Raw genomic sequence first — 23138 nt, 5'->3', positions numbered from 1 at the left:
CCAACATCTTCTTAAAGACTTCCAGTGTTGGAGCATTCACAACTTCTGGAGGCAATTTCTGTTCCACTGATTGATTGTTCTAACTGTCAGGAAGTTTCTCCTCCGTTCTAAGTTGCTTCTCTCCTTGATTAGTTTCCACCCATCTCTTCTTGTTCTGCCTTTAGGTGCCTTGGAGAATAGTTTGACTCCCTCTTCTTTGTGGCAACCCCTGAGATATTGGAACACTGCTATCATGTCTCCCCTAGTCCTTCTTTCTCTTAAGCCTAGACATACCCAGTTCCTGCAACCGTTCTTCATCTGTTTTAGCCTCCAGTCCCCTAATCCTCTTTGTTGCTCTTCTCTGCACTCTTTCTAGAGTCTCCACATCTTTTTTACATCGTGGCCACCAAAACTGGATGCAAATATTCCAAGTGTGGCCTTACCAAGGGATTATAAAGTGGTATTAACCCTTCACGTGATCTTGATTCTCTCCCTCTGTTGATGCAGCCTAGAACTGTGTTGGCTTTTTTGGCAGCTGCTGCTGCACACGGCTGGGATCATATCCCTGAGGACAACGATCGGACCAACCACTTGGTGGGCTCTGTAGTACCCTGGGGTCTCTGGCCTGCTGGCAAAACCATGTCTTCCTGCTTTCTGAAAGAATCCCGGGGTGGGTGAGGGGCAACCTTATGGTTTCTGCAAGGAGGATGTTCCACACATGTCTTCAATCCTTCTCAGCTTTGGGCTGGGAATGTCGTTTTGAGCAGGCTGGAGCTTCCTTACCGGCAGTTGAGAGTTGGGGGTTGACTTCACTAAAGCTCTTTGAAACTATTATTTGCTTTTTTTCCGGCTGGCAGAGATAGTGGAAGTATCTCCCTAAGGGTTCCCTCTCTTTGTGCTTCCCAGGAAGGTGTGGTCCAGCACCTTGCCTGCCGTGTTCATTTTGAGGTGCTTTGAAGGTTTGGACCCACCTGGAGCATCAGCCTGTCGGAGAGGGAATTGTTTCCATGGAAGAGAAGCTTCGTAGGTCAGGGTTGAAACGGGGGGTGCTTGGTGGTCTCTGAGCTTGGTAGGGTTCTTGCAGACGTTTCGTGACCCAGCTAGGGAACATCACCAGTGCTTGAAGGGAGTGGGGTTTATAGAGGAGGAGGAGGAGGAGGTGGACTTTGGGGTCCTTGATGGTCTCTGAAGGTCCTCAGTCTTTCAATTTAGTCTCAGCTCGCAGGACCGTTGTTCTTGAGCTCCAAGCTCAAGGGGTTCTTGAAGACGTTTCATGACCCAACTATGGAATATCATCAGTGCTTGAAGGGAGTGGGATTGTGGAGCGGAGGGCGAGAAGTCCTTCATATTCTCTGAGCTTGGTGGTTTTCTTGCGGACGTTTCATGACCCAACTATAGAATATCATCAGTGCTAGAAGGAAGTGGGGTTGTGGAGAGGAGGAGGATTGTGGGGTCCTTTGTGTTCTCCGAGCTCAGTGTTTTTCTCGCAGACGTTTTGTGACCCAGCTAGGGAACATCATCAGGGCTAGAAGGGATTTTCAGAGTGGGAGAGGAGGAGGAATGCAGAATCCTGGGTACTAAATGACTAAATAACACCAGAATTGTTGCTCGTAGCTTGAATGGATAAGATGCAATTGTATCTCCTGCTACTAAGCTCCGTCCCTGGGGATCTTCTATACAGTAACTATTAACAGGAAAAGGGAATAAAGTCACTTTGTATATGAATATTTGTAGATTCCTCTCTGGTCTTGAGCAGGGCAGCCCAAACGCCGTAGTCCTGTTTTATTCGTGTTTGATTTTCAGAAATCATATATAAACCTTGTGGGCTTCAGGCAGCTTCCTTTTCTGGAAATCTGTATTTCAGTCTTAAGGTTTGGAGGTTGATGTACAGTGCAGCCCCTTCTTAATATATTTCGGGCGGGGGGGGGGAGTTTCATTTATTCCATTTATTTGTTGGATTTATGTCCAGTCCCTCAGCAAAAAGTGATCACAATCAAAGCCTTTCTTTTAATTCTGCAACCACAACGTGTGAGGCAGTTTAGGCCGAGAGGGCGAGCGCGACTCACTTAAAGTCACCCCATGACGATCAGTGTCGGAAGCAAAGATTAAACCTACGTTTCCCCGGGGTTAAAGTCAGTGGGGAAGCAAGATTCATTTAATGACCATGTTACTGGTTTAAGAACCCCAGTGATTCACTTGTCAAATGTGGCAAGAAAAGCCGTAACTTGCTTAACGAATGTCTCACTTAGCAACATAAATTTGGGGCTCAATCGTGGTCGTAAGTCGAGGACTGCCTGGACCTGGAGAGTTTTCCCTTAGAAGTAATATTTTTGGACGTCGTCTGCCATTGCTTGCTTCCTAGGGCTAGGGGGTAGTGACTGGCCCAAAGTCAATCCGTACGGGATTGGAATTTGTGAGCAGCTGGCTTGCAGTCTGGAGTCCTGAACTACTACTATACTTATTTACCTACTACGGGTAGGGCTCGACTGAGGATGGGCCACTTAGTGACCGTGTCACAGTGACATCAGCGTTGGAAAAAAGTGACTTATGACCATTTTTTAATACCTTTACGACCGTTGCAGCCGCCCCATGGCCGTGCGATTTACATTCAGATGCTCGACAACTGATTCACACTTACGACGGTCACAGTGTCCGGGGCTGTCACGTGATCCCCTTTTGCCACGTTCTGGCCAGCCAAGACAATGGGGGGAAACCAGATTCACTTAACGACTGGGCTACTCACTGAACGACCGCAGTGAGTCCCTGAACGACCGCAGCAAGAAAAGTTGTGAGACAGGGCCAAGCTCACTTGACCGACTTCTCACTTCACAACGTAAATGTTGGGGGCCGTTGCAGTCATAAGTCGAGGACTCCCTATAGTGAGAGAGCGAGGCAATGAGAACCATCAACCCGTGGAACAGAAGTTGCCTTCAGAAATTCTGGGAGCTTCATCCTTGGAAGCTTTCAAGAAGAGATTGGGCTGCCCTCTGTCAGAAACGGTGTAGGGTCTCCTGATTGGGCAGCTGGGGGTTGGACTAGATGACCTTGAAGGTCCTTCCAACACTGTTAATGTTATTATTCTGTTATTCAGAAGTTGTGGGAGCTTCATCCCTGGAGGCTTTCAACAAAAGACTGGACTGCCCTCTGTCAGAAATGGTGTAGGGTCTCCTGCTTGGGCGGGTGGGCGGGGGTGGACTAGATGACCTCCAAGGTCCCTTCCAACTCTTTTTTTCTGTTGTTATTCTGTTATTCAGAAGTTGTGGGAGCTTCATCCCTGGAGACTTTTAACAAGAGACTGGACTGCCAAAATAAGTCTGAAATGGCGTAGGCACTCCTGCTTGGGTGGGCGGGCGGGGTTGGGCTAGATGACCTCCGAGGTCCCTTCCGACTCTTGTTAATCTGAATACTGTTGCACTGGAGAGTCATTCTTAAGGGGCACTTGCGCTTCGACATAGCAAGAGCAGAACCTCAGAAGGCTTTTCCGCGGGGGGGGGGGGAGAATAGGAGATAAAGATTGGATGAAAATCCTTATTTTCATTTTATTTTCATTGCATTTGATTCTCGGAAGGCGCCTAACCCCCAGGGCTGGGCCGGGCGCCTGACGGGAGCTCCCCTTTGGCAGGGAAACTCGATTGACGTCTCCCGCCCTGCCAAGATCTCATTTCTGGAGGACTGGCAGACAGGGAAGGAGGCCGTTCAAGTGGGGGGGTGGCACGGCTGCCAAAATTCAGCCAAAGAAGATCCCCCACAGCTTGTGATTCTTATTTCTTGTGTGATGCCTGCGTCCCTTTACACATTGGGGGTCTCTCGAAGAGAAACTGGCACGAGGGGCCCCTTAAACACTCTTTTTTCAGGCCAGCTCACCGTTTCCGAGCTGCCTCCCTCCTCACTGGGGGCAGAATCCTCTTTCTCTCCATGTCTCTTTCTCTCCGTCTCTCTGTCTCTGTTTCTCTCTCTCTATCTCTCTTTCTCTCTCTTTCTTTCTCTCTCTTTCTCTCCATGTCTCTCTTTCTCTCTGTCTCTCTTTCTCTCTCTCTGTTTTTCTCTTTCTGTCTCTGTCTCTCTCTATGTCTCTCTTTCTCTCCATGTCTCTGTTTCTGTCTGTCTGTCTGTCTGTCTCTTTCTCTCTCTGTCTCTCTCTTTCTCTCTCTCTGTTTTTCTCTCTGTGTCTCTTTCTTTCTGTCTCTGTCTCTCTCTATGTCTCTCTTTCTCTCCATGTCTTTGTTTCTCTCCATCTCTCCGTCTGTCTGTCTCTCTGTCTGTCTGTCTCTTTCTCTCTCTGTCTCTCTTTTTCTCTCTCTCCCTGTCACTCTCGGTCTCTCTCTCTCTCTCGTTCTTTCCATGTCTCTTTCTCTCTGTCTCTCTGTCTCTTTCTCTCTCTCCATCATTCACTGTTTTTCTCCCTCCCTCCCTGTCACTCACTCACTCTGTCTGTCTCTTGCTCTCTCTCTCTGTCCATATGTAGCTATGCACAAAAGGAAAATTATTGCCTGTCGTGGGGTTAATTCCCCCCCCCTTGGTTCTGCCTGACCATTTTTGCTTCGTCCCCTTTCGTGGCACTTTGACTCCCTCCTTCCCCCCCTCCCTGGGAGACCTTTAGCCGACGGAATTCGCAATCGGAAAAAAAGAAAAGAAAAAAGAACAAAATTCCGCTGGGGAAAAAAGGAGCCCGAATTGCTCTTTGATCCCAGCAGTTTAAAGAAGGTTTAGATAAAAAAGAAGGGGAAAAAACCCAGAGCAGTTTAGCTAGGTGGTTCTACCAAACTCTCCATTTCCCCCCTCTGCTCCGGGGTCTTTGGGTTCACGGCTGGGCCTTGGCTCTGCCCGTTTCCCGTTGGGCGATCTCCCCCAAAAGAGAAGAGGTTGATCTCAAGGGCGCCCACCGTTCTGCACCAACCAGGTGTGGAGGTGAAACTCAACTCCTCCTCACCTTACAGCTGCGAGGGACGAAGGGAGGCGCCTGTTTGGCAGCCAGGGCTGTTTTCCCTCGTCCGACCTGAAAGTCTCCCGGGCCTTGCCAGCTCTTGCAGCTTTTCTGGGGCCTCGGCGGAAGGCCGGCTCTTCCGTTCTTGAAGGCGGCACGATTTCTGCCGAGAGCAGCGTTAGGCCGACTGAGGCAGGAAAAGGTCCCTGCACCCAAAAGGCAAAACCCTTGGAGAGAATGGGAGGAAGAAGGGAAGGAGGAGAGGAAGAGGGAGGCAGGATGGGAGACAAACTGGAGTCCTGATCACTTTACAAATCAGTGGTTTTATGACTACGTGTTTCCTTCCTTCCTTCCTTCCTTCCTTCCTTCCTTCCTTCCTTCCTTCCTTCCTTCCTTCCTTCCTTCTGTCCATCTCTCATCCTTCTGTTTTCTTCCTTCCTCTTTTTCCTTTCCTTTCCCCTCCCTCCCTCCCTTCTGTCTCTCATCCTTCTGTTTGTTTCTTTCCTCTTTTTCCTTTCCTCCCTTTTTCCCTCCCTTCCTCTCCTTTTCCTTCTGTTTTCCTTATCCTTCCCCTCTTTTTCCTTCCTTCCGTCCTTCTCTCATCCTTCTGTTTGCTTCCTCTTTTGTCTTTCCTTCCTTTTTCCCTCCCTCTCTCCCTCCCTCTCTTTTTCCTTCTATTTTCCTTATCTTTCCTTCCCCTCTTTTTCCTTTCTTTTGCCTTCCTTCCCCTCTTTTTTCCTTTTCTTCCTTTTTCCTTCTCTCTTCCTTATCCTTCCTACCCCTCTTTCTCCTTTCTTTTTCCTTCCCATCCTCCCTCCCTCCTTTTTTCTCTCTCTTTCTCTCTCTCTCACGCACACACAGGACTTATGGGCAGAGAGACCCAAAGACATCGATCCGCTCTGTGAGAAGTTTATTACTTTCTCATCCAGGGACAGAGAGATGCCATCATCTCGGAATTAAGCCCAGCGGATTTAGTGAGTTGCAGACCGCGAAAGCTTTCGCCAGAACGGACCCGTCTTGGGGTGCGAAAGGATGGCGGCTGTCGCTGGTGCAGACGGAGGGCCAACTGGTTGCAAAATCCATCACACAGACTTTGGCCTCAATTACGTCCCACTCCTTTCATATCTCTTCAAACGAACCTCGCTTGGAGAGTCCTTCAAGCCAGCCTCAAAAAAATGTTCCTGCTGGTTTATACAAATATTTTCATTGCCCTGTTAAGAAACTGGAGTGGGTGGGTTTGGGATGGCCAAGGCAGCTGTCCGGGACCCTGTTTACTCCAGGGTGCTGTTAATCCTGTTATCCAGGACCTGGTGTAAAGTTGATTGGTGGATCAGCTTTCAGGGCCACGAAGAGCCGAATTTGAGAAATACAGCTTTGGAAGATCGTCTTGAGTTCTTCCACAAGTGTTTATGGTCAGTAAGCAGACTCCACTTGGAAATATGAGATCATTGGCAAGCAGAGATGTGGGCTGCGCTGAGCTGAGGGTTTAAAGGCTTCCTTTTGATCTTTATCGGTGGAAAAAAATCAGGTTCTACATCTAGGCAAGGAAAACAAAATGCACAGGTACAGAATAGGTGGTACCTTGCTCAATAGGAGTAACTGTGAAAGGGATCTTGGAGTCCTGGTGGAGAACCATTTAAATAGGAGCCAGCCGTGGGCAGCAGCTGCCAAAAAAGCCAACACAGTCCTAGGCTGCATCAACAAAGGGATAGAATCAAGATCACGTGAAGTGTTAATACCACTTTATAAGGCCTTGGAAAGGCCACACTTGGAATACGGCATTCAGTTTTGGTCACCACGATGTAAAAAAGATGTGGAGACTCTAGAAAGAGTGCAGAGAAGAGCAGCAAAGATGATTAGGGGACTGGAGACTAAAACATATGAAGAACGGTTGCAGGAACTGGGTATGTCTATTTTAATAGAAAGAAGGAGTAGGGGAGACATGATAGCAGTGTTCCAATATCTCAGGGGTTGCCCCAAAGAAAAGGGGGTCAACCTGTTCTTCATAGCCCCCGAAGGCAGGACAAGAACCAATAGATGGAAACTAACCAAGGAGTGAAGCAACCTGGAATCAAGGAGCAATTTCCTAAGAATTGGAACAATTAAATCAGTGGAGCAACTTGTCACAAGCAGTTGTGGGTGCACCCTCGCTGTTTTTAAGAAGAGACTGGGCAGCCATTTGTCTGAGCAGGGGGTTGGATTAGATGACCTCTGAAGTCCCTTCCGACTCTGTTAATTTTATCTCGCATCAGGAAACTGAGCTATGCCATCAATCCATTTCCCAAGCGTGGGAATAAATATTTTCTTGGCCAGGTTCCCCCATAATTGCTGGAGCAAGCAGGAGTTGTTGGCAAGGGCACTGCCCTACTTCAGGACTCTGGCTTCCAGCCGCAAAGAAAATGAAACTCTCTTGGCTGGCCCAGCAAGAATCGGCTTTCAGGTGTCTGACCGCATTCTTCCCGTGGTCAGCTGGGGCGAGTTTGGGACGCCCTTGGCCTTCCAGCTGTTGCATCCTACAAGCAGAGCAAACACGGGCCAAGGCAAGGCTTGCTGTGGCTTCTGGACCTCTGGAGGTCCTATAGGTTCTCCATCCTTCGCCTCCTACTTGGTGGGATGATGATGATAATATGCCTTCAGTGGTGTCCAACTCTTGCCGATCCTGTGGGCCGCTAATGCGATCCTTGCTTGTATAACCAGAGGCCCAGGATCCAAGTCAGGTGAAGTCTTGGTGCCGCTGTATTAAGCCTTAGGAAGGCCATAGCTGGAATCCTGCATCCAGTTGTTGGTCACCACGTTACAAAAAAGATGTGGAGACTTTGGGAAAAGCCCAGAGAGGAGCAACAAAGAGGATCAAAGGCCTGGAGACTAAAACATACGAAGGGCAGTTGAAGGAACTAAGTATGGCCGGTCTAGAGGAAAGAAGGACTAGAGGGGACGCGATACCAGTCTTCCAATATTTGAGGGGCTGCCCCAAAGAAGAGGGGTATATGTGTCAACCTATTCTCCAAAGCATCTGAGGTGAAGGCAAGGATCAATGGATGGAAACTAATCAAGGAGAGAAGCAACCTAGAACTGAGGAGAAACTTCCTGACAGTGAGGACAATTAATCAGTGGAACAGCCTGCCACCAGAAGTTGTGGGTGCTCCATCACTGGAGATTTTTAAGAAGAGCCTTGACAGTCACCTGTCTGAAATGGCATAGGGTTTCCTGCGTGTGCAGGGGGCTGGACTAGAAGACCTCCAAGGTCCCTTCCAGCTCCATTCTGATTCTTATCTTGCATTGCAGACACTCCTCAGCTTACAGCAGTTCTGCAAGGGACCACTGGAAGTTGCAAAGCCACTTTAAAAAAAAAGGGACTTGTGACCATTTCTGAGACGTAGACAAATGCGCGTCGACATTAGAGAGCACCGTGAGAACTTGGGGTTCAGCCGAGGGAGGGGCACGAAGGGGAGAACGACCCGTCCCTGGGTCTGGTTCTTTTGGCACGCAGCGCCCCGTGGCAGCCTCCAGGGAGTGGGTTCGGTTGGGTGTTTGCAATCAGGTTTTGCTCTTCTCGGATCCTGTTGCCTGGTGATGCTTTGGGGACAAACATTGGAGCCCCAAATATTCAGTTATGGATGCTGGAGAAAAAGAAACTCTGTGCAAAAGTAGCATTCCTTCCAGCCTTCCTTCCTTGCTCTTTCTTCTTCCTTCTTCCCTCTTTTCTTTCCTTCTTTCCTTCCTTCTTCCCTCTTTTCCTCCCTTCTTCCTCATTTCCTCCTTCCTTCCTTGCTCTTTCTTCCTTCTTCCCTCTTTTCTTTCCTTCTTTCCTTCCTTCTTCCCTCGTTTCCCCCTTCCTTCCTATTTCTCCTTCCTTCCTTTTTCTCCTTCCTTCTTCCCTCTCTTCTTTCCTTCTTTCTTTCCTTCCTCTTTCTCCTTCCATCCTTCCTCTTTCCCATCTCCTGCCACCCCTCCTTCCTTTCCTCCCTTCCCCTTCCTCCCTTTCTTTTTCTTTTCTTTCTCTTCTTTTTTCTTTCCTTCATTCTCCCTCTTTCCTTCTCTCCCCCCCCCCCTCTCTGGCACTAGGACACTACTTCTGTAGGATTTGGGGGGGATCTGGGAAGGTTTAGACTCATCGGGTTGGAAGGGACCTTCGAGGTCTTCTAGTCCAACCCCCTCAACTATGGCTGAGCCCTTGTTGGGTGTCCTTCAGAACGCTGACTGCGCCTTCCTATCTTGGCTCCTGATGGCATTTCTCTCTCCCCCTCCCTCTCCTCCCCCACCCCAAAAGGTCCATGCCTGGGAGATCTCCGACCACTTGCTACAGATCCAGCAGGACGTGGAGTCCTGCTACTTCGCAGCCCAAACCATGAAGATGAAAATCCAGACCTCGTTCTATGAGCTCCCCACCGATTCCCACGTCTCCCTCCGCGACTCCCTGCTTTCCCACATCCAGAACCTGAAGGACATGTCCCCCGTCATCGTCACCCAGGTGAGCATCCGGTACGGGCAGGGGTACGGGTGGGCACTCCTTAGCTCCGACAGGCCCACCCGGCCGGCTTCTGGGTTCGCTTGGTTGGCCTCTGCGGGTCACTCTGAGATCTGGGCTGGACAGGCAGGCCTTGTTTGCTCTGCTCCAGCAAGAATAGGCGGATACCATGCAAGAATATGCATATAGTACAGTGGTTGGGAATCCTTTTCCCCTCGGGAGCCAAAAGCACACGCCTACGCCCACCCCCACAATTCAGTCCCGCCCCCTGCGCATGTGCGCAAACACCCCCTCCCCCCGCATGCCCCCTTTTGGGCCTAGCTGGCCTCGGTGAAGCCTCCGGAGGCAGGAAACAGCCCGTTTCCCGACTTCCGGTAGGCCCGTTTTTCTCCCTCCCCAGGCTCCAGAGGCTTTCTAGGAGGCTGAAAACGCCCTCCTCCCGGAGTCTCCGTGCGAGCCCTGTACTTACCCAGAATTGCGTGGAGATTCCTGGGAAGGGACGGGCAGAGGGGGCGGGCCAGCCGAAAATCAGCCAGGGCAATGCTGGCGTGCCCACTGATACGGCTTCGCATGCCACCTGTGCCATAGGATCCCCCATCACGGATATGGTATATTCTTGTGCAGAGAAGAGCAACTAAGACGATGAAAGGGCTGGAGACAAAAACGTAGGAAGAACGGTTGCAGGAATTGGCTTTGGCCAGTCTAGGGAAAAGAAGGACTGGGGAGGACCTGAGAGCAGTCTTCCAGGGTTTGGGGGGCTGCCTCAAAGAAGAAGGGGGGGGGTCAACCTATTCTCCAAAGCACCTGAGGGCAGGACAAGGAATAATGGATGGAAACTATTCAAGGAGAGAAGCAACCTGGAACTAAGGAGAAATTTCCCAACACTGAGAACAATTAGCCAGTGGAACAGAAGTTGCCTTCAGAAATGGTGGGTCCAGTTTCTTTAAGAAGAGATGGGTCAGCCATTTATCTTAAACGGTCTAGGGCAGGGGTGTCCAAACTTGGCAACTTTAAGACTTGTGGCTGCTGGCTGGGGAATTCTGGGAGTTGAAGTCCACAAGTCTTAAAGTTGCCAAGTTTGGACACCACTGGTCTAGGGTGTCCCGCCCGAGCAGGGGAGTGGACTAGAAGACCTCCCAGGTCCCTTCTAGCTCTCTTCTGATGGAAGGATCTCATTCTGGGGATCTGCTCTGCACTCTTATCTTATTAAGAGCCGTGATGGTGCGTGCAGAGGTTAGAGTGCAGCATCACAGGCTAACTCTGCCCACTGCCAGGAGTTCAATCCTGACCGGCTTAAGATTGACTCAGCCTTCCATCCTTCCGAGGTCGGTAAAATGAGGACCCAGATTATTGGGGGCAAGAGGCTGACCCTATAAACCACTTAGAGAGGGCTGCAAAGCATTGTGAAGTGGTATATAAGTCTATGTTCTAAAGAAGGAAGGAAGGGCTATGGTGGCACAGAGAATGCAGTAATGCAGACTCACTCACTGCCCACTGCCAGGAGTTCGATCCTGACCAGCTGAAGGTGGACTCAGCCTTCCATCCTTCATAGGTCGGTAAAATGAAGACCCAGATGGTTGGGGGGCAAGCAGCTGACCCTGTAAAGCGGTATATAAGTCTTAGGTGCTATTGCTATCTGCAATCTACCTCTGACTTCCCGCCTTCTCTTTCTCTCCTCCTCTCCGTACGCAGCTGGCGTTAGCCATAGCAGACCTGGCCTTGCAGATGGCTTCCTGGAAAGGCTGCGTGCACACCTTGGTTGAAAAGTAAGTCTTCCCCCTTTTCAGATCTGGTCTTAGAGTAGCCGATCAAAACCCAGGTTGTGTTGGGGTCCCGCAGGGGTGAGCCGAGTGCAGTCCAAGGGCCAGGGCGGGGAGCAGGTGACTTCTGGAGGGTGAATTGCAGCTTCCCTGCTTAGCTCCGATTTGACAGCATTTGATTTGTTTTTAATTGCACAGGTAAGTCCTCAGCATACGACTGTAATGGAGTCTGCCCATTACAGTTGTTGGCTGTAAGGGTAATACAGGTGGTTCTTGATTTTTAACCATGTCAGTTTATTTTGTCATGCTCGTGTCTGTATTGGAGGTGGGTGACCCTTTGAGAGCTATATGCAATGAAATTTCATTTTAATGTATGCCAATTAATGTACATTCAAAGTAGCAATAAAGTTTTATTCTGTTCTGTTCTATTCTATTTCTTAACCTTATTCTATTCCTATTCCGAATTCTATTCTATTTCTCTGTTCTATTTCTTAATCATATTGTATTCCTAATTCTAATTCTTAATTTTATTCTATTCCTATTCCTTATTCTAATCTAATCTAATCTATTTCTTGATTTTATTCTACTCCTATTCCTAATTCTATTCTTTTCTATTACTATATTCTATTCTAATCTAATCTAATTCTTAATCTTATTCTATTCTAATTCTAATTCTTAATTTTATTCTATTCCTAATTCTATTGTATTCCTATATTCTATTCTAATCTATTCTAATTCTTAATTTTATTCTATTCCTATTCCTAATTCGATTCTATTCCTATATTCTATTCTAATCTATTCTAATCTAATCTAATTCTTAATATTATTCTATTCCTATTCCTTATTCTATTCTATTCCTATATGCTATTCTAATCTAATTAATTCTTACTCTATTCTATTCTAATTCTAATTCTTAATGTTATTCTATTCCTAATTATATTCTATTCCTAGATTCTATTCTAATTCTAATCTAATTCTTAATATTATTCTATTCCTATTCCTTATTCTATTCTATTCCTATATGCTATTCTAATCTAATCTAATTCTTAATCTTACTCTATTCTATTCTAATTCTAATTCTTAATTTTATTCTATTCCTAATTCTATTCTATTCCTAGATTCTATTCTAATTCTATTCTAATTCTTAATATTATTCTATTCCTATTCCTTATTCTATTCTATTACTATATGCTATTCTAATCTAATCTAATTCTTAATCTTATTCTATTCTATTCTAATTCTTAATTTTATTCTATTCCTAATTCTATTGTATTCCTATATTCTATTCTAATCTATTCTAATTCTTAATTTTATTCTATTCCTATTCTTAATTCGATTCTATACCTATATTCTATTCTAATCTATTCTAATCTAATCTAATTCTTAATATTATTCTATTCCTATTCCTTATTCTATTCTATTCCTATATGCTATTCTAATCTAATCTAATTCTTATTCTTCTATTCTAATTCTAATTCTTAATGTTATTCTATTCCTAATTCTATTCTATTTCTAGATTCTATTCTAATTCTAATCTAATTCTTAATCTTACTCTATTCCTATTCCTTATTCTATTCTATTCCTATATGCTATTCTAATCTAATCTAATTCTTAATCTTACTCTATTCTATTCTAATTCTAATTCTTAATTTTATTCTATTCCTTATTCTATTCCTAGATTCTATTCTAATTCTAATCTAATTCTTAATATTATTCTATTCCTATTCCTTATTCTATTCTATTCCTATATGCTATTCTAATCTAATCTAATTCTTAATCTTACTCTATTCTATTCTAATTCTAATTCTTAATTTTATTCTATTCCTAATTCTATTCTATTCCTAGATTCTATTCTAATTCTAATCTAATTCTTAATATTATTCTATTCCTATTCCTTATTCTATTCTATTCTATTCCTATATGCTATTCTAATCTAATCTAATTCTTAATCTTACTCTATTCTATTCTAATTCTAATTCTTAATTTTATTCTATTCCTAATTCTATTCTATTCCTAGATTCTATTCTAATCTATTCTAATTCTTAATCTTACTCTATTCCTATTCCTTATTCTATTCTATTCCTATATTCTATTCTAATCTATTCTAATCTAATCTAATTCTTAATTTCATTCTATTCCTATTCCTTAACAGAATAACAGAGTTGGAAGCTGTTCTGTCCTCTTCTCATCCTTATTCTTTTTGTTTGCTTATCTTGTCCTGCTTCTGTAGTGTAGGTGGGAGGCGGGTGATCCTTTGAGAGCCACTTGCCGACGAGCGTACACTCAAAAGCCACACAAAAGTTGCTGTAAGTCTCAATTCTGATTCCGTCTCTTCTCAACTTCCCGGGGGACACCAGGTACAATAACGATGTGACCTCCCTGCCCTTCCTGCTGGAGATCCTGACGGTGCTCCCCGAGGAGGTTCACAGCCGGTCCTTGCGGATCGGTGCCAACCGACGCACCGAGATCATCGAAGACTTGGCCTTCTACTCCAGCACGGTGGTCTCCCTCCTGGTGAGTTTGGGTTCCAAAGAGTAGCAGCTCAGCTCAACTCAACTCTAGCCTCTCGCAGAGAGACACGTGGAGAAGCCTAGGAGTTGGGAAGATTTGAACCCTTGTCGGCCATAAAATCAAGAGGGTGGCTTGGTGCAACTGAACCCCACTGGTCTTGAGCATAAGAGGGGATTAATAAAGGAGAATATTTATAGCTCAGGGTTGCAATGGGGGGTCCTGGGTGCTCTCTGAGCTTGGTGGTTTTCTTGCAGACGTTTCATGGCCCAACTAGGGAACGTCATCAGGGCTCAAGGGAGTGGGTGTGGGTGTGGGTGAAAGGGAGAGGGGAGGAGGGGAGGTGATTGGTGCTCTCTGAGCTTGGTGGTTTCCTTGCAGACGTTTCCTGACCCAACTAGGTAACATCATCAGTGCTGGAAGGGAGGGGCGGTTTGTGAAGAGGAGGAGGGAAGAGGAAGCAGAAGAAGGGAGGAAGATGAAGGAAGAGGAGGACTGTGGGATCCTGAGTGCTCTCTGAGTTTGATGGTTTTCTTGATGACGTTTCATGACCCAACTAGGAAACACCATCCGTGCTAGAAGGGAGTGGGGTTTGCAGAATGGAAGAGGAGGATGCGATGGAGGAGAAGGAAAGAGAAGAGGAGGAGGAGGACTGTGGGGTCCTCGGTGCTCTCTGAGCTTGGTTGTTTTCTTGCAGACATTTCATTACCCAACTAGGGAACATCATCAGTTCTGGAAGGGTTTGGGAGGAGGAGGAGGAGGAGGAGAAGGAAGAGAGGACTGTGGGGGTCCTTGGTGCTCTGAGCTAGGTGGATTTCTTGCAGGCGTTTCATGACCCAACTAGGGAACATCATCAGTTCTTGGAAGCCTTCAAGCTTGAGAAGCAACCGCCTTGGTGGGTGGGCAGTTTCGGAAGCTGAACCTGGGCCTCTTCTCTCTCTCCGCCAGATGACCTGCGTGGAGAAAGCCGGGAGCGACGAGAAGATGCTCATCAAGATCTTCCGTTGCCTGGGAAGCTGGTTCAACCTGGGCGTTCTGGACAGCACCTTCATGGCCAACAGCAAGTTGCTCTCCCTGCTTTTTGAGGTTCTGGTGCGTGTCCCGGAGGCCCCCCCACCCCTTCACAAGCCTCGGAGGGGCAACTGGGCACTCAAGTGCCGAGAAGGAAGACGCCGTTGCAGGTGTCGGAACTTGGGGGTGGGAGCAAAGCCATGGTGGTAGGAGCAGAACAATCTCCCCCTTTATGTCACCACACGGTTAGGAGGAAGATCAAGACACCGCCATATTAAACACAACCCTGATAAACGAGGGCCTTAAGGACAGGTAATCCTCCGCTGAACGGCTGCTCAGAATTATAACCGACCCACCTTTGGGCTAGTCATCACCTGGGTTCAAACTTCTGACGGTGCCCCCTCCCTCTTTTTTTAAAAAACAATTTTTTTATTAGATAAACATTAAAAACATTGGACATAGTGCAACATTTCTGGCATAAACGTTTCCACATAAATGATTGGATCTTACAACGATTACATTTTGTATCCCTTACATAGGTGGGTGTAGTCAGTCAGATTACCTGTCCGTTGATCCTTTCTTTTATATAATTGCTAATCCTACAAATACATATCCAATTCCTGCCTATCACACAGTCTTAATATCCTATTTTCCAATTTTTAACTTTTCTGTGTTTTTCTGCCCCGGCCTTTTCCCCTCCTTTCTAACCATCAATACCATTTGTCCCAGATTTCGTGGTATTCCGTCTCACTCTTGTCTTTGAGCTCTAGAGTCAGTCTGTCCATCTCTGCGCACGTCAGTATCTTCTTTATCAAGGAAGTCTCCTTGTTTTTCCATTTTTGCACAAAAACCAGCTGCCGTTAATATACACAGCATTAAATATAGCCCACCTTTGCCATGTTTTTATTTTGTGATCCCTAGTAGAGATAATTCTGGCCACAACTCCATCCTTTGATTTAGTGTCCCTTCCAAATGCTTCCTTATCTGATGCCAAAAAGCCCTCGCTTTCATGCACTCCCACCACATATGGTAGAAGGTCCCTAGTGCAACGTTACATTTCCAACATGGTGGCGATAAGTTTTTATTAATTTTAGCTAATCCTGTGGGTGGGATGTGCCACCTAGAGAACATCTTGTGTAAGTTTTCCTTATATGAGGTGATGGTGCCCCTTCCCTCTTGATCCCTTGACCGAACTTCGTACACCTGGGTTGAATTTACCGGCCATTTGAAGTGTCCTGGAGGGGCGTTGCACTGCCCCGTTTCACAAGATTGGTTTTCCGGCAAAACCTCCCCTGCATTGCTTAACAGCTGCCATTAAATTTGTCGTAAAGCCAGTTCAGTCACCAGGCCCTTTTCACAACAATCACGATTTAAGGACGGTGATGGGGCATGCTCCATTATGGTCGTAAACCCAGGACAACTTACAAGCACATTCGTTTTTCGAAATTTGTGTGGTCCGGTTCCCCCCTGCCTTTTTTGTTTGTTTGTTGAGATGGCAGGCCGTCCTCAACTTAACGACCGCAAATTGAGCCAAAAACATTTATGTCGTTGCGTGAGAAATGTGTTCAGCGAGTTTCGCCCCGTTTTACGACTTTCCTTGCCGCGTTTGTCAAGCGAATCGCTGCGATTGTTAAACAAGTGCATCTGGTTTCCTTGTTGACGTTGCTCTTCAAAACGGGATCGCGTGATTCCCAGGACGCTGCTACCGTCATAAACGCGAGTCAGTTGTCGAGCATCCGAATGTAAATCGCGCGACCGCGCAACAGCAGTCCTAAGTGTGAAAAACGGGTCATAAGTCACTTTTTTTCTAGCGACGTTGGAACTTTGGTCACTGAACTGTTGTAAGTCAAGGACGACCTGTACACCGGCTAGTGGAGACTCAGTGAAAATCTACTCTGCTTGGTTATGAAGAGTACAGACGGTGCTCGACTTACAACTGTTTGCAATTATGACAGATCTGCAACTTTCCCCATTATGTCAAGGGACAGTTAGGTAGAAGATCAAAGGAATCCCATCTTAACACAACTCCGATAAAAGTGGATGTTACGGTACAGTTTACCGTACGGCAGGGGTGTCCAAACTTGGGAACTTTAAGACTTGTGGACTTCAACTCCCAGAATTCCCCAGCCAGCTCTGCTGGGAGTTGAAGTCCACAAGTCTTAAAGTTCCCAAGTTTGGACACCCCTGCCGTACGGTATGGTTAAGTACAGAAAGTTCTTGACTTACGACTGACCTGCCTCAGTGCTGGTTATGACCTGAATTCAAAGTTCTGATGCTGCCCCCATGGGGTCACATGAGCATGTGATTAGATAGGTGTTTAACCCTCCCTCTCCATCCAATGTGGCAGGGAAGTGTGAATAACCACATTGTCAGGTTTCCAAATAGCATCCAAAAGTAAATCAGAGTCCGAGGCAAAGGATTCCCCAAAGTTCCAATTGATGAAGAGAGCCACGTTGGCACATCTGGGGAAACCGAAATCTGAAAGCTTCCCGGTTTTCCCCACCCAGTTGAAAGTTCAAGATCCCCCCCCCACACACACATACGTCCATCCCATGGTCCAATCTCCCACTGCCATGCTGGCAGTTCCACCCATCCAGATCCGGTCAGGTGCAGAGACAAAGGATGACTTTGGCTTTCTAGAAAGAATGTTGTTATGGCTACATATCACCCAACTCCGTACAATCCCCCCTCCCATTTTCCCACCATAGAAAATGCACAGCAGAATAATAGAAAGTGTGACAGGCCTGAGATCCAAAAGAAAAGATGGCTTCAGGCCTGACACACAGTTAATCAGGAAATACTCGGGCGTGGGAAAACTGAGATCCGTGAGGGAGGTTTAAGCAAGATCTCTGGGTGGCCTCTTTTCCAGCAACAGGACAAGACGTCGTCCAACCTGCATGAAGCCGCTTCGGACTGCATCTGTTCCGCCCTCTACGCCATTGAGAACGTGGAGACCAACCTGCCCCTCGCCCTGCAGCTCTTCCAGGGCGTCCTGACACTGGAGACGGCATACCACATGGCCGTAGCCTGCGAGGACCTGGACAAGTGAGTACCGGGAGCGTCCGTCCCCTGGTCCTTGTCGCTGGGCAGGTGTCTTAAGAGCAAGGTGTTCAGCCAGGTGGGGGCTGTGTTGAATTTCCAATCTCGGTTGTTAAAGAGAACAGGAGATTGGGGCTGGGCTCAAGGAGATGTTCCCAAGAGGTCAGAAACGGGGAGAGCATGAGTTCTAGTGCTGCCTTAGGCCATGAAAGCTAGCTGGGTGTCTTTGGGCCAATCACCAGGAGACTGGGAGTTCTAGTCCCGCCTTAGGCATGAAAGCTGGCTGGGTGACTGGGCCAATCACCAGGAGATTGGGAGTTCTAGTCCTGCCATAGGCATGAAAGCCAACTGGGTGACTGGGCCAATCACCAGGAGACTGGGAGTTCTAGTCTCGCCATAGGCACGAAAGCTGGCTGGGTGACTGGGCCAATCACCAGGAGATTGGGAGTTCTAGTCCTGCCATAGGCATGAAAGCCAACTGGGTGACTGGGCTAATCACCAGGAGACGGTGAGTTCTAGTCTCGCCATAGGCATGAAAGCCAGCTGGGTGACATTGGGTCAATCATCCATTGCTAAACGAGACAGTTGTTAAGTGAGTTTTGCCCCCGTTTACGACCTTCCTTGCCGTAGCTGTTAAGTGATTCCCTGCAGTGGTTAAGCTAGTCACGTGATTGTTAAGTGAATCCTGGCTTCCCTTTTGATTTTGCTTTTCAGAAGGTGGCAAAAGGGCATCCTGGATTCGTTCCTGCCCACTTTTGCCCTTCCTGAGATTGTCTTGCCAAACTCACAATTGCCTTGTTGTTGTTGTCGTTTTTCGTAGGGTTCTCAATTACTGCCGGATCTTCACTGAACTCTGCGAGACCTTCCTGGACAAAATCGTTTGCACCCCGGGCCAAGGTTTGGGTGACCTGCGCACTATAGAGCTGCTCCTGATCTGTGCGGGACACCCCCAGTACGAGGTAGGACGCCCCAACCTCCACCTTCCACTTCCTTGGTAGAACCCGTGACTGTCTTGAACGTTTTAGGGTGCTCAAGAGCGTGTTGAGAGAGGAGGGTACCCCCTTGTGCCAGAAGAGGGGGGGGATTTAAAAGGACCCCCTATCACTGGGCCCTATCTAACAAAATGAAATTCAGCGTAGAGAAAAGTAAAGTCTTACACATATCGATTGGGTGAAACCAGGCTTAATAGCAGTAAGTATGAGAGGGATCTTGGAGTCCTGGTGGACAACCATTTAAATAGGAGCCAGCCGCGTGCAGCAGATGCCAAAAAAGCCAACACAGTTCTAGGCTGCATCAACAGAGGGAGAGAATCAAGAGCAAGGGAGGGACTAATCCCACTCTCTAAAGCCTTAGTAAGGCCACACCTAGAGTCCTGCAGAACGGTGTTTCTCAAACTTGGCGACTTTAAGTCCTGTGGACTTCAACTCCCAGAATTCCCCAGCCCCAAAGTCGCCAAGGTTGAGAAACACTGCTCTAGAAAAAGTGCAGAGAAGAGAAACCAGGATGATGAGGGGACTGGAGGCTCAAACATACGATGGACGGTTGCAGGAACTGGGCCTGGCTAGTCTAGGGAAGAGAAGGACCAAGGGAGACAGGATAGCAGCCTTCCAATGTTTGAGGGGCTGCCCCAGAGAGGAGGGGGGTCAAGCTATTCTCCAAAGCACCCGAAGGCCAGACAAGGAATAATGGATGGAAACCGACCAAGGAGAGATTCAACCTGGAAATAAGGAGGAATTTTCTGACAGTGAGACGTTGCCTTTGGAAGTTGTGGGAGCTTCATCCCTGGAGGCTTTCAAGTAAAGACTGGACTGCCCTCTGTCAGAAATGGTGTAGGGTCTCCTGCTTGGGTGGGTTGGACTAGATGACCTCTAAGGTCCCTTCCAACTCTGTTAATCTGTAATCCCTACTTCCCCCAACTCCCAGGTGGTGGAGATATCCTTCAACTTCTGGTACCGGCTAGGCGAGCACCTGTACAAGACAGACGACCCCATCATCCACAGCATCTTCAAGGCCTACATTCAGCGGCTCCTTCACGCCCTGGCCCGCCACTGCCAGCTGGACCCTGACCACGTAAGCCCACTCCCCTCCATGACCCACCCCCCTCCCCAGTTTGTCTCTCAGGCCAGCAGTCCCCCGTCTGTGTCGGAGGGGGTAGAAGACGAGATGTTTCCGTACAGGGTAGATTTGATTTAAATCAAGATTTAAATTACTATTTAAATCACTAGCAAAAAGGGCTTGATTTAAATCAACTTGATTTAAGTCAGAGTTTTTAAAAGTCATCTCTGTCCTGCAGTGGTTCCTCCTCTGACCTGCTGTTGACTCACCGATAGTCCCAATATTGCAGAATAGACAGCCTCATGCTACAGAACTACCGTATTTTTCGGAGTATAAAACGCACCTACCCCCCCAAAAAAGAGGGTGAAAATCTGGGTGCGTCTTACACACTGAATACAACATTTTTTTGCCTCCTGAAACCCCGCCCCATATGCAAAAATAGATGTGCAGAGGGTTTGGGAGACTTGCAAAATGCTCCTGGGGGCTGGGGAGGGCAAAAAAAGAGCAAAAACTGGGCCCCACCTGAAGTCCCCAGGACCACTCCACGAGCCTCCCAAAGCTCTGCATGCCCCCCCCCTCCCTTTTCTTTTTCTTTTTTGCAAAAAACGAGTCGTGCAAAGGATTTGGGAGGCCTGCAGAGTGCAAAAACTTTTCATTTTGAATTTACCTCTTCACAATCGTGGGGCGTCTTATACTCCGGTGCATCTTATAGTCCGAAAAATACGGTAAGCTCAGATTCAGGCTGAATAAACTAAATGATGAACGTATCTTAAATAGAAATTGATATTTAGATAGATTGTTACTCCAAAAGCATTTAAATACATTTGATAAGCATAAAAAAAACCCGATTTAAATAAAAAAAATTGATTTAAATTTTTTAAAAAGCTGATTTTTTATTTTTTTAAAAAGCCACCCATTTTTATCCGCCTGGGCCTGAAGGTCACACGTTCCTCTTTTGCGTCCGTCTGTCAACGGGCAAGCCATATTCACTTAACGTGTTTCTCCCTTAAGCAACTGCAGTGATTCCCTGAACAAATCTGTCAAGAAAGGTCGTAATGCGGGGCAAAACTCACTTAACAACTGTCTCACTTAGCGACAGAGATTTTGACTCAGTTGTGAAGCCCAGGACTACCTACCTGTGTGGCGGCTGTACGACAGGTGGACTTCCACTCCCAGAATCCCTCCGCAGGTCCTCTTGAGTGACATCCTTCCTTCCTTCCCCTCTCTTCCTCCCCAAATCCTAGGAAGGGATCCCCGAGGAAACGGATGATTTTGGGGAGTTCCGGATGCGAGTCTCGGATCTCGTCAAGGATTTGATCTTCCTGGTTGGCTCCGTGGAATGTTTTGCCCAGGTGAGGGCCGGAAGGGAAAAGATACCAGGATGGGGTTCGTCCCACTGTTAGCTCTTCCGTCCAGCTAAGAAAGCATGCTTTTGTTTATCTTCATTTTTATTCCACCTTCGTTACTATATACGCAACTAAAGGCAGCACACGTACCTAATCCTCCTTCCTACTCCCTGCTTTTTGCAAAACAACAACCCTGTGAAGTGGGTTGGACTGGTGAGTGGCCCAAAGTCAAGCAGCCGGACTAGAACTCACCGTCTCCTGGTGATTGGCCCAGAGTCTGTCTCCAGAGTCACCCAGCTGGCTTTCATGGCTAAGACAAAACTAGAAGTCACTGTCTCCTGGTGATTGGATGAAAACCATCCAGACAACTTTCATGCCTAAGGCAGGACTAGAACTCACCGTCTCCTGGTGATTGGCCAAAAGTCACCCAGCCGGGGTTTTTTCACAGTTGAAAATTGTTTGGTTACTCTTTCTTCTTCTTCTTCTTCCTCCTCCTCCTCCTCCTCCTCCTCCTCCTCCTCCTCCTCCTCCTCCTCCTCCTCCTCTTCCTCTCCCTCCTCCTTTTTATCCTCACCCTGCCCCTTCCTCCTCCTCCTTCTCCTTCTCCTCTTCCTCCTCCTCTTTCTTTCTTCTCCCCCTTCTTCCCCTCCTCCTCCTCCTCCTCCTCCTCCTCCTGATTATTATTATTATTCATCCATTTCTTGTTGTAGCTTTATGCCACTTTGAAAGAAGGCAACCCGCCTTGGGAGGTGACGGAAGCCGTCCTGTTCATCATGGCCTCCATAGCCAAGAGCGTTGACCAGTGAGTAGTGGGAGGGGGAGCCATGCCATGGTCTTGGCATCCCACCCACAGGGTTTCACGCGTGGCTGTTTCCATGCGCCTCCTAGGGAACAACGAATAGTATACATTGGACCCAGACCGCACCCTCCCTGCCTCTCTTTTTTTTTCCTGGCTCAAAAGGGTTTTCGCAACCGTTCTAATTTCAAACCCTCGTTAAGCAGTCGAGGACTACCTGCAACGATCGCAAGTGGGGAAGGTGGGGGGCAGAGGACGTCTCTACCCCACAGAACTGGCCCCTAGAATCCAGGTGGCTTCCTGCGGATGTGCTGTGGCCGGCCAGTGGCCAGCGGAGGTGGCAGCAGATTCGGATAGTGAGGAGGTTGGGGAGGAACCTGGGCCAGTCCTGGAGTCTGGAGAAAGGCTCTGAGGAGGGCTCTGTGTCGGAGGCAGGGAGGGGGCCAGAGCCGTATGCCAGTTATCAGCTGCCTTCAGAGTCAGACGTCAGTGGAGCAGAAGAACAGTTAGAGCCTGTTCCCAGTGTGCGCATGCGCAGAACTGCCAGACGAAGGGAACAGCTAAGGAACAGGGGTGGACTTGGGTGTAAGGCCACAGGGGGACGATGAATGGCCCCTCCCAGAGGGAATAAAAGAGGGGAGAAAGGGGAGTTTGCAGGAGACAATCAGTTCACTTAATTGGTTCGTGACTCTCCGAGACTCCTTGCCAAGTTTTGCAGAGATCGGCCTGGCAGCTCTCCCAGCCAGATAAGGTCTGTGACTGTAAATCCTCCCTTGAAAGACTTTGCTGGATGTGAAGGAGCAGAATTCACAGTCAATTGATAAAAGGTTTTTTTTGTCAGGACCAGGATTTTGCTTCAGGCTCTCAGGAAGCCTCGGTCAGAACAGGATGGGAGAAATTGTGCGTGTGTGTGTAGGGGGGGAATGTGTGTGGTTTATATGCCAGGGGTCCCCTAAATCGCTGGGGAGCCCAGGGACACGCTTGGGGGTACCTGTGGTTCATGGTTTTGGTTTTTGAGGGTTCAGAATATACCTGCTTCCCCCCTCCCCCATGCTGCAGAGAGAACAACCCCACTCTGGTGGAAGTACTGGACGGAGTGGTGCGCCTCCCGGAAGCCGTGCACACGGCGGTGCGCTACACCAGCATCGAGCTGGTGGGGGAGATGAGCGAAGTGGTGGACAGGAACCCCCATTTCCTGGGTAAGTGGAAGGGCCAGGCAAAGGGGGTGGGGGGACGGCTGTGGGTTGCTCCC

At 47.8% G+C, this 23138-nt stretch overlaps 1 protein-coding gene across 2 annotated transcripts in view; it reads left to right on the top strand.

Moving 5' to 3' along the window:
* The window catches only part of TNPO3 (transportin 3), a 41874-nt gene that overhangs the window by 3223 nt on the left and 15513 nt on the right, over positions 1–23138 (top strand). Inside the window, exons 2-11 of one of the 2 annotated variants that reach the window (XM_081958337.1) lie at positions 9174–9374; positions 11064–11137; positions 13489–13645; positions 14588–14731; positions 17520–17695; positions 18510–18648; positions 19613–19759; positions 20989–21096; positions 21801–21892; positions 22946–23085. In XM_081958337.1, coding sequence (XP_081814463.1) covers positions 9174–9374; positions 11064–11137; positions 13489–13645; positions 14588–14731; positions 17520–17695; positions 18510–18648; positions 19613–19759; positions 20989–21096; positions 21801–21892; positions 22946–23085 — 1378 coding nt within the window. Of the gene's footprint in view, positions 1–9173; positions 9375–11063; positions 11138–13488; positions 13646–14587; positions 14732–17519; positions 17696–18509; positions 18649–19612; positions 19760–20988; positions 21097–21800; positions 21893–22942; positions 23086–23138 lie in introns of both variants that reach the window. The other variant, XM_081958336.1, reaches the window with a different exon arrangement.

Source organism: Natrix helvetica (genome assembly GCF_964273705.1).
Source record: "Natrix helvetica genome assembly, chromosome: 6".
Classification (NCBI taxonomy): domain Eukaryota; kingdom Metazoa; phylum Chordata; class Lepidosauria; order Squamata; family Natricidae; genus Natrix; species Natrix helvetica.
The sequence above is the reverse complement of the archived record's forward strand: the minus strand, read 5'-3'. Positions and strand labels throughout refer to the sequence as shown.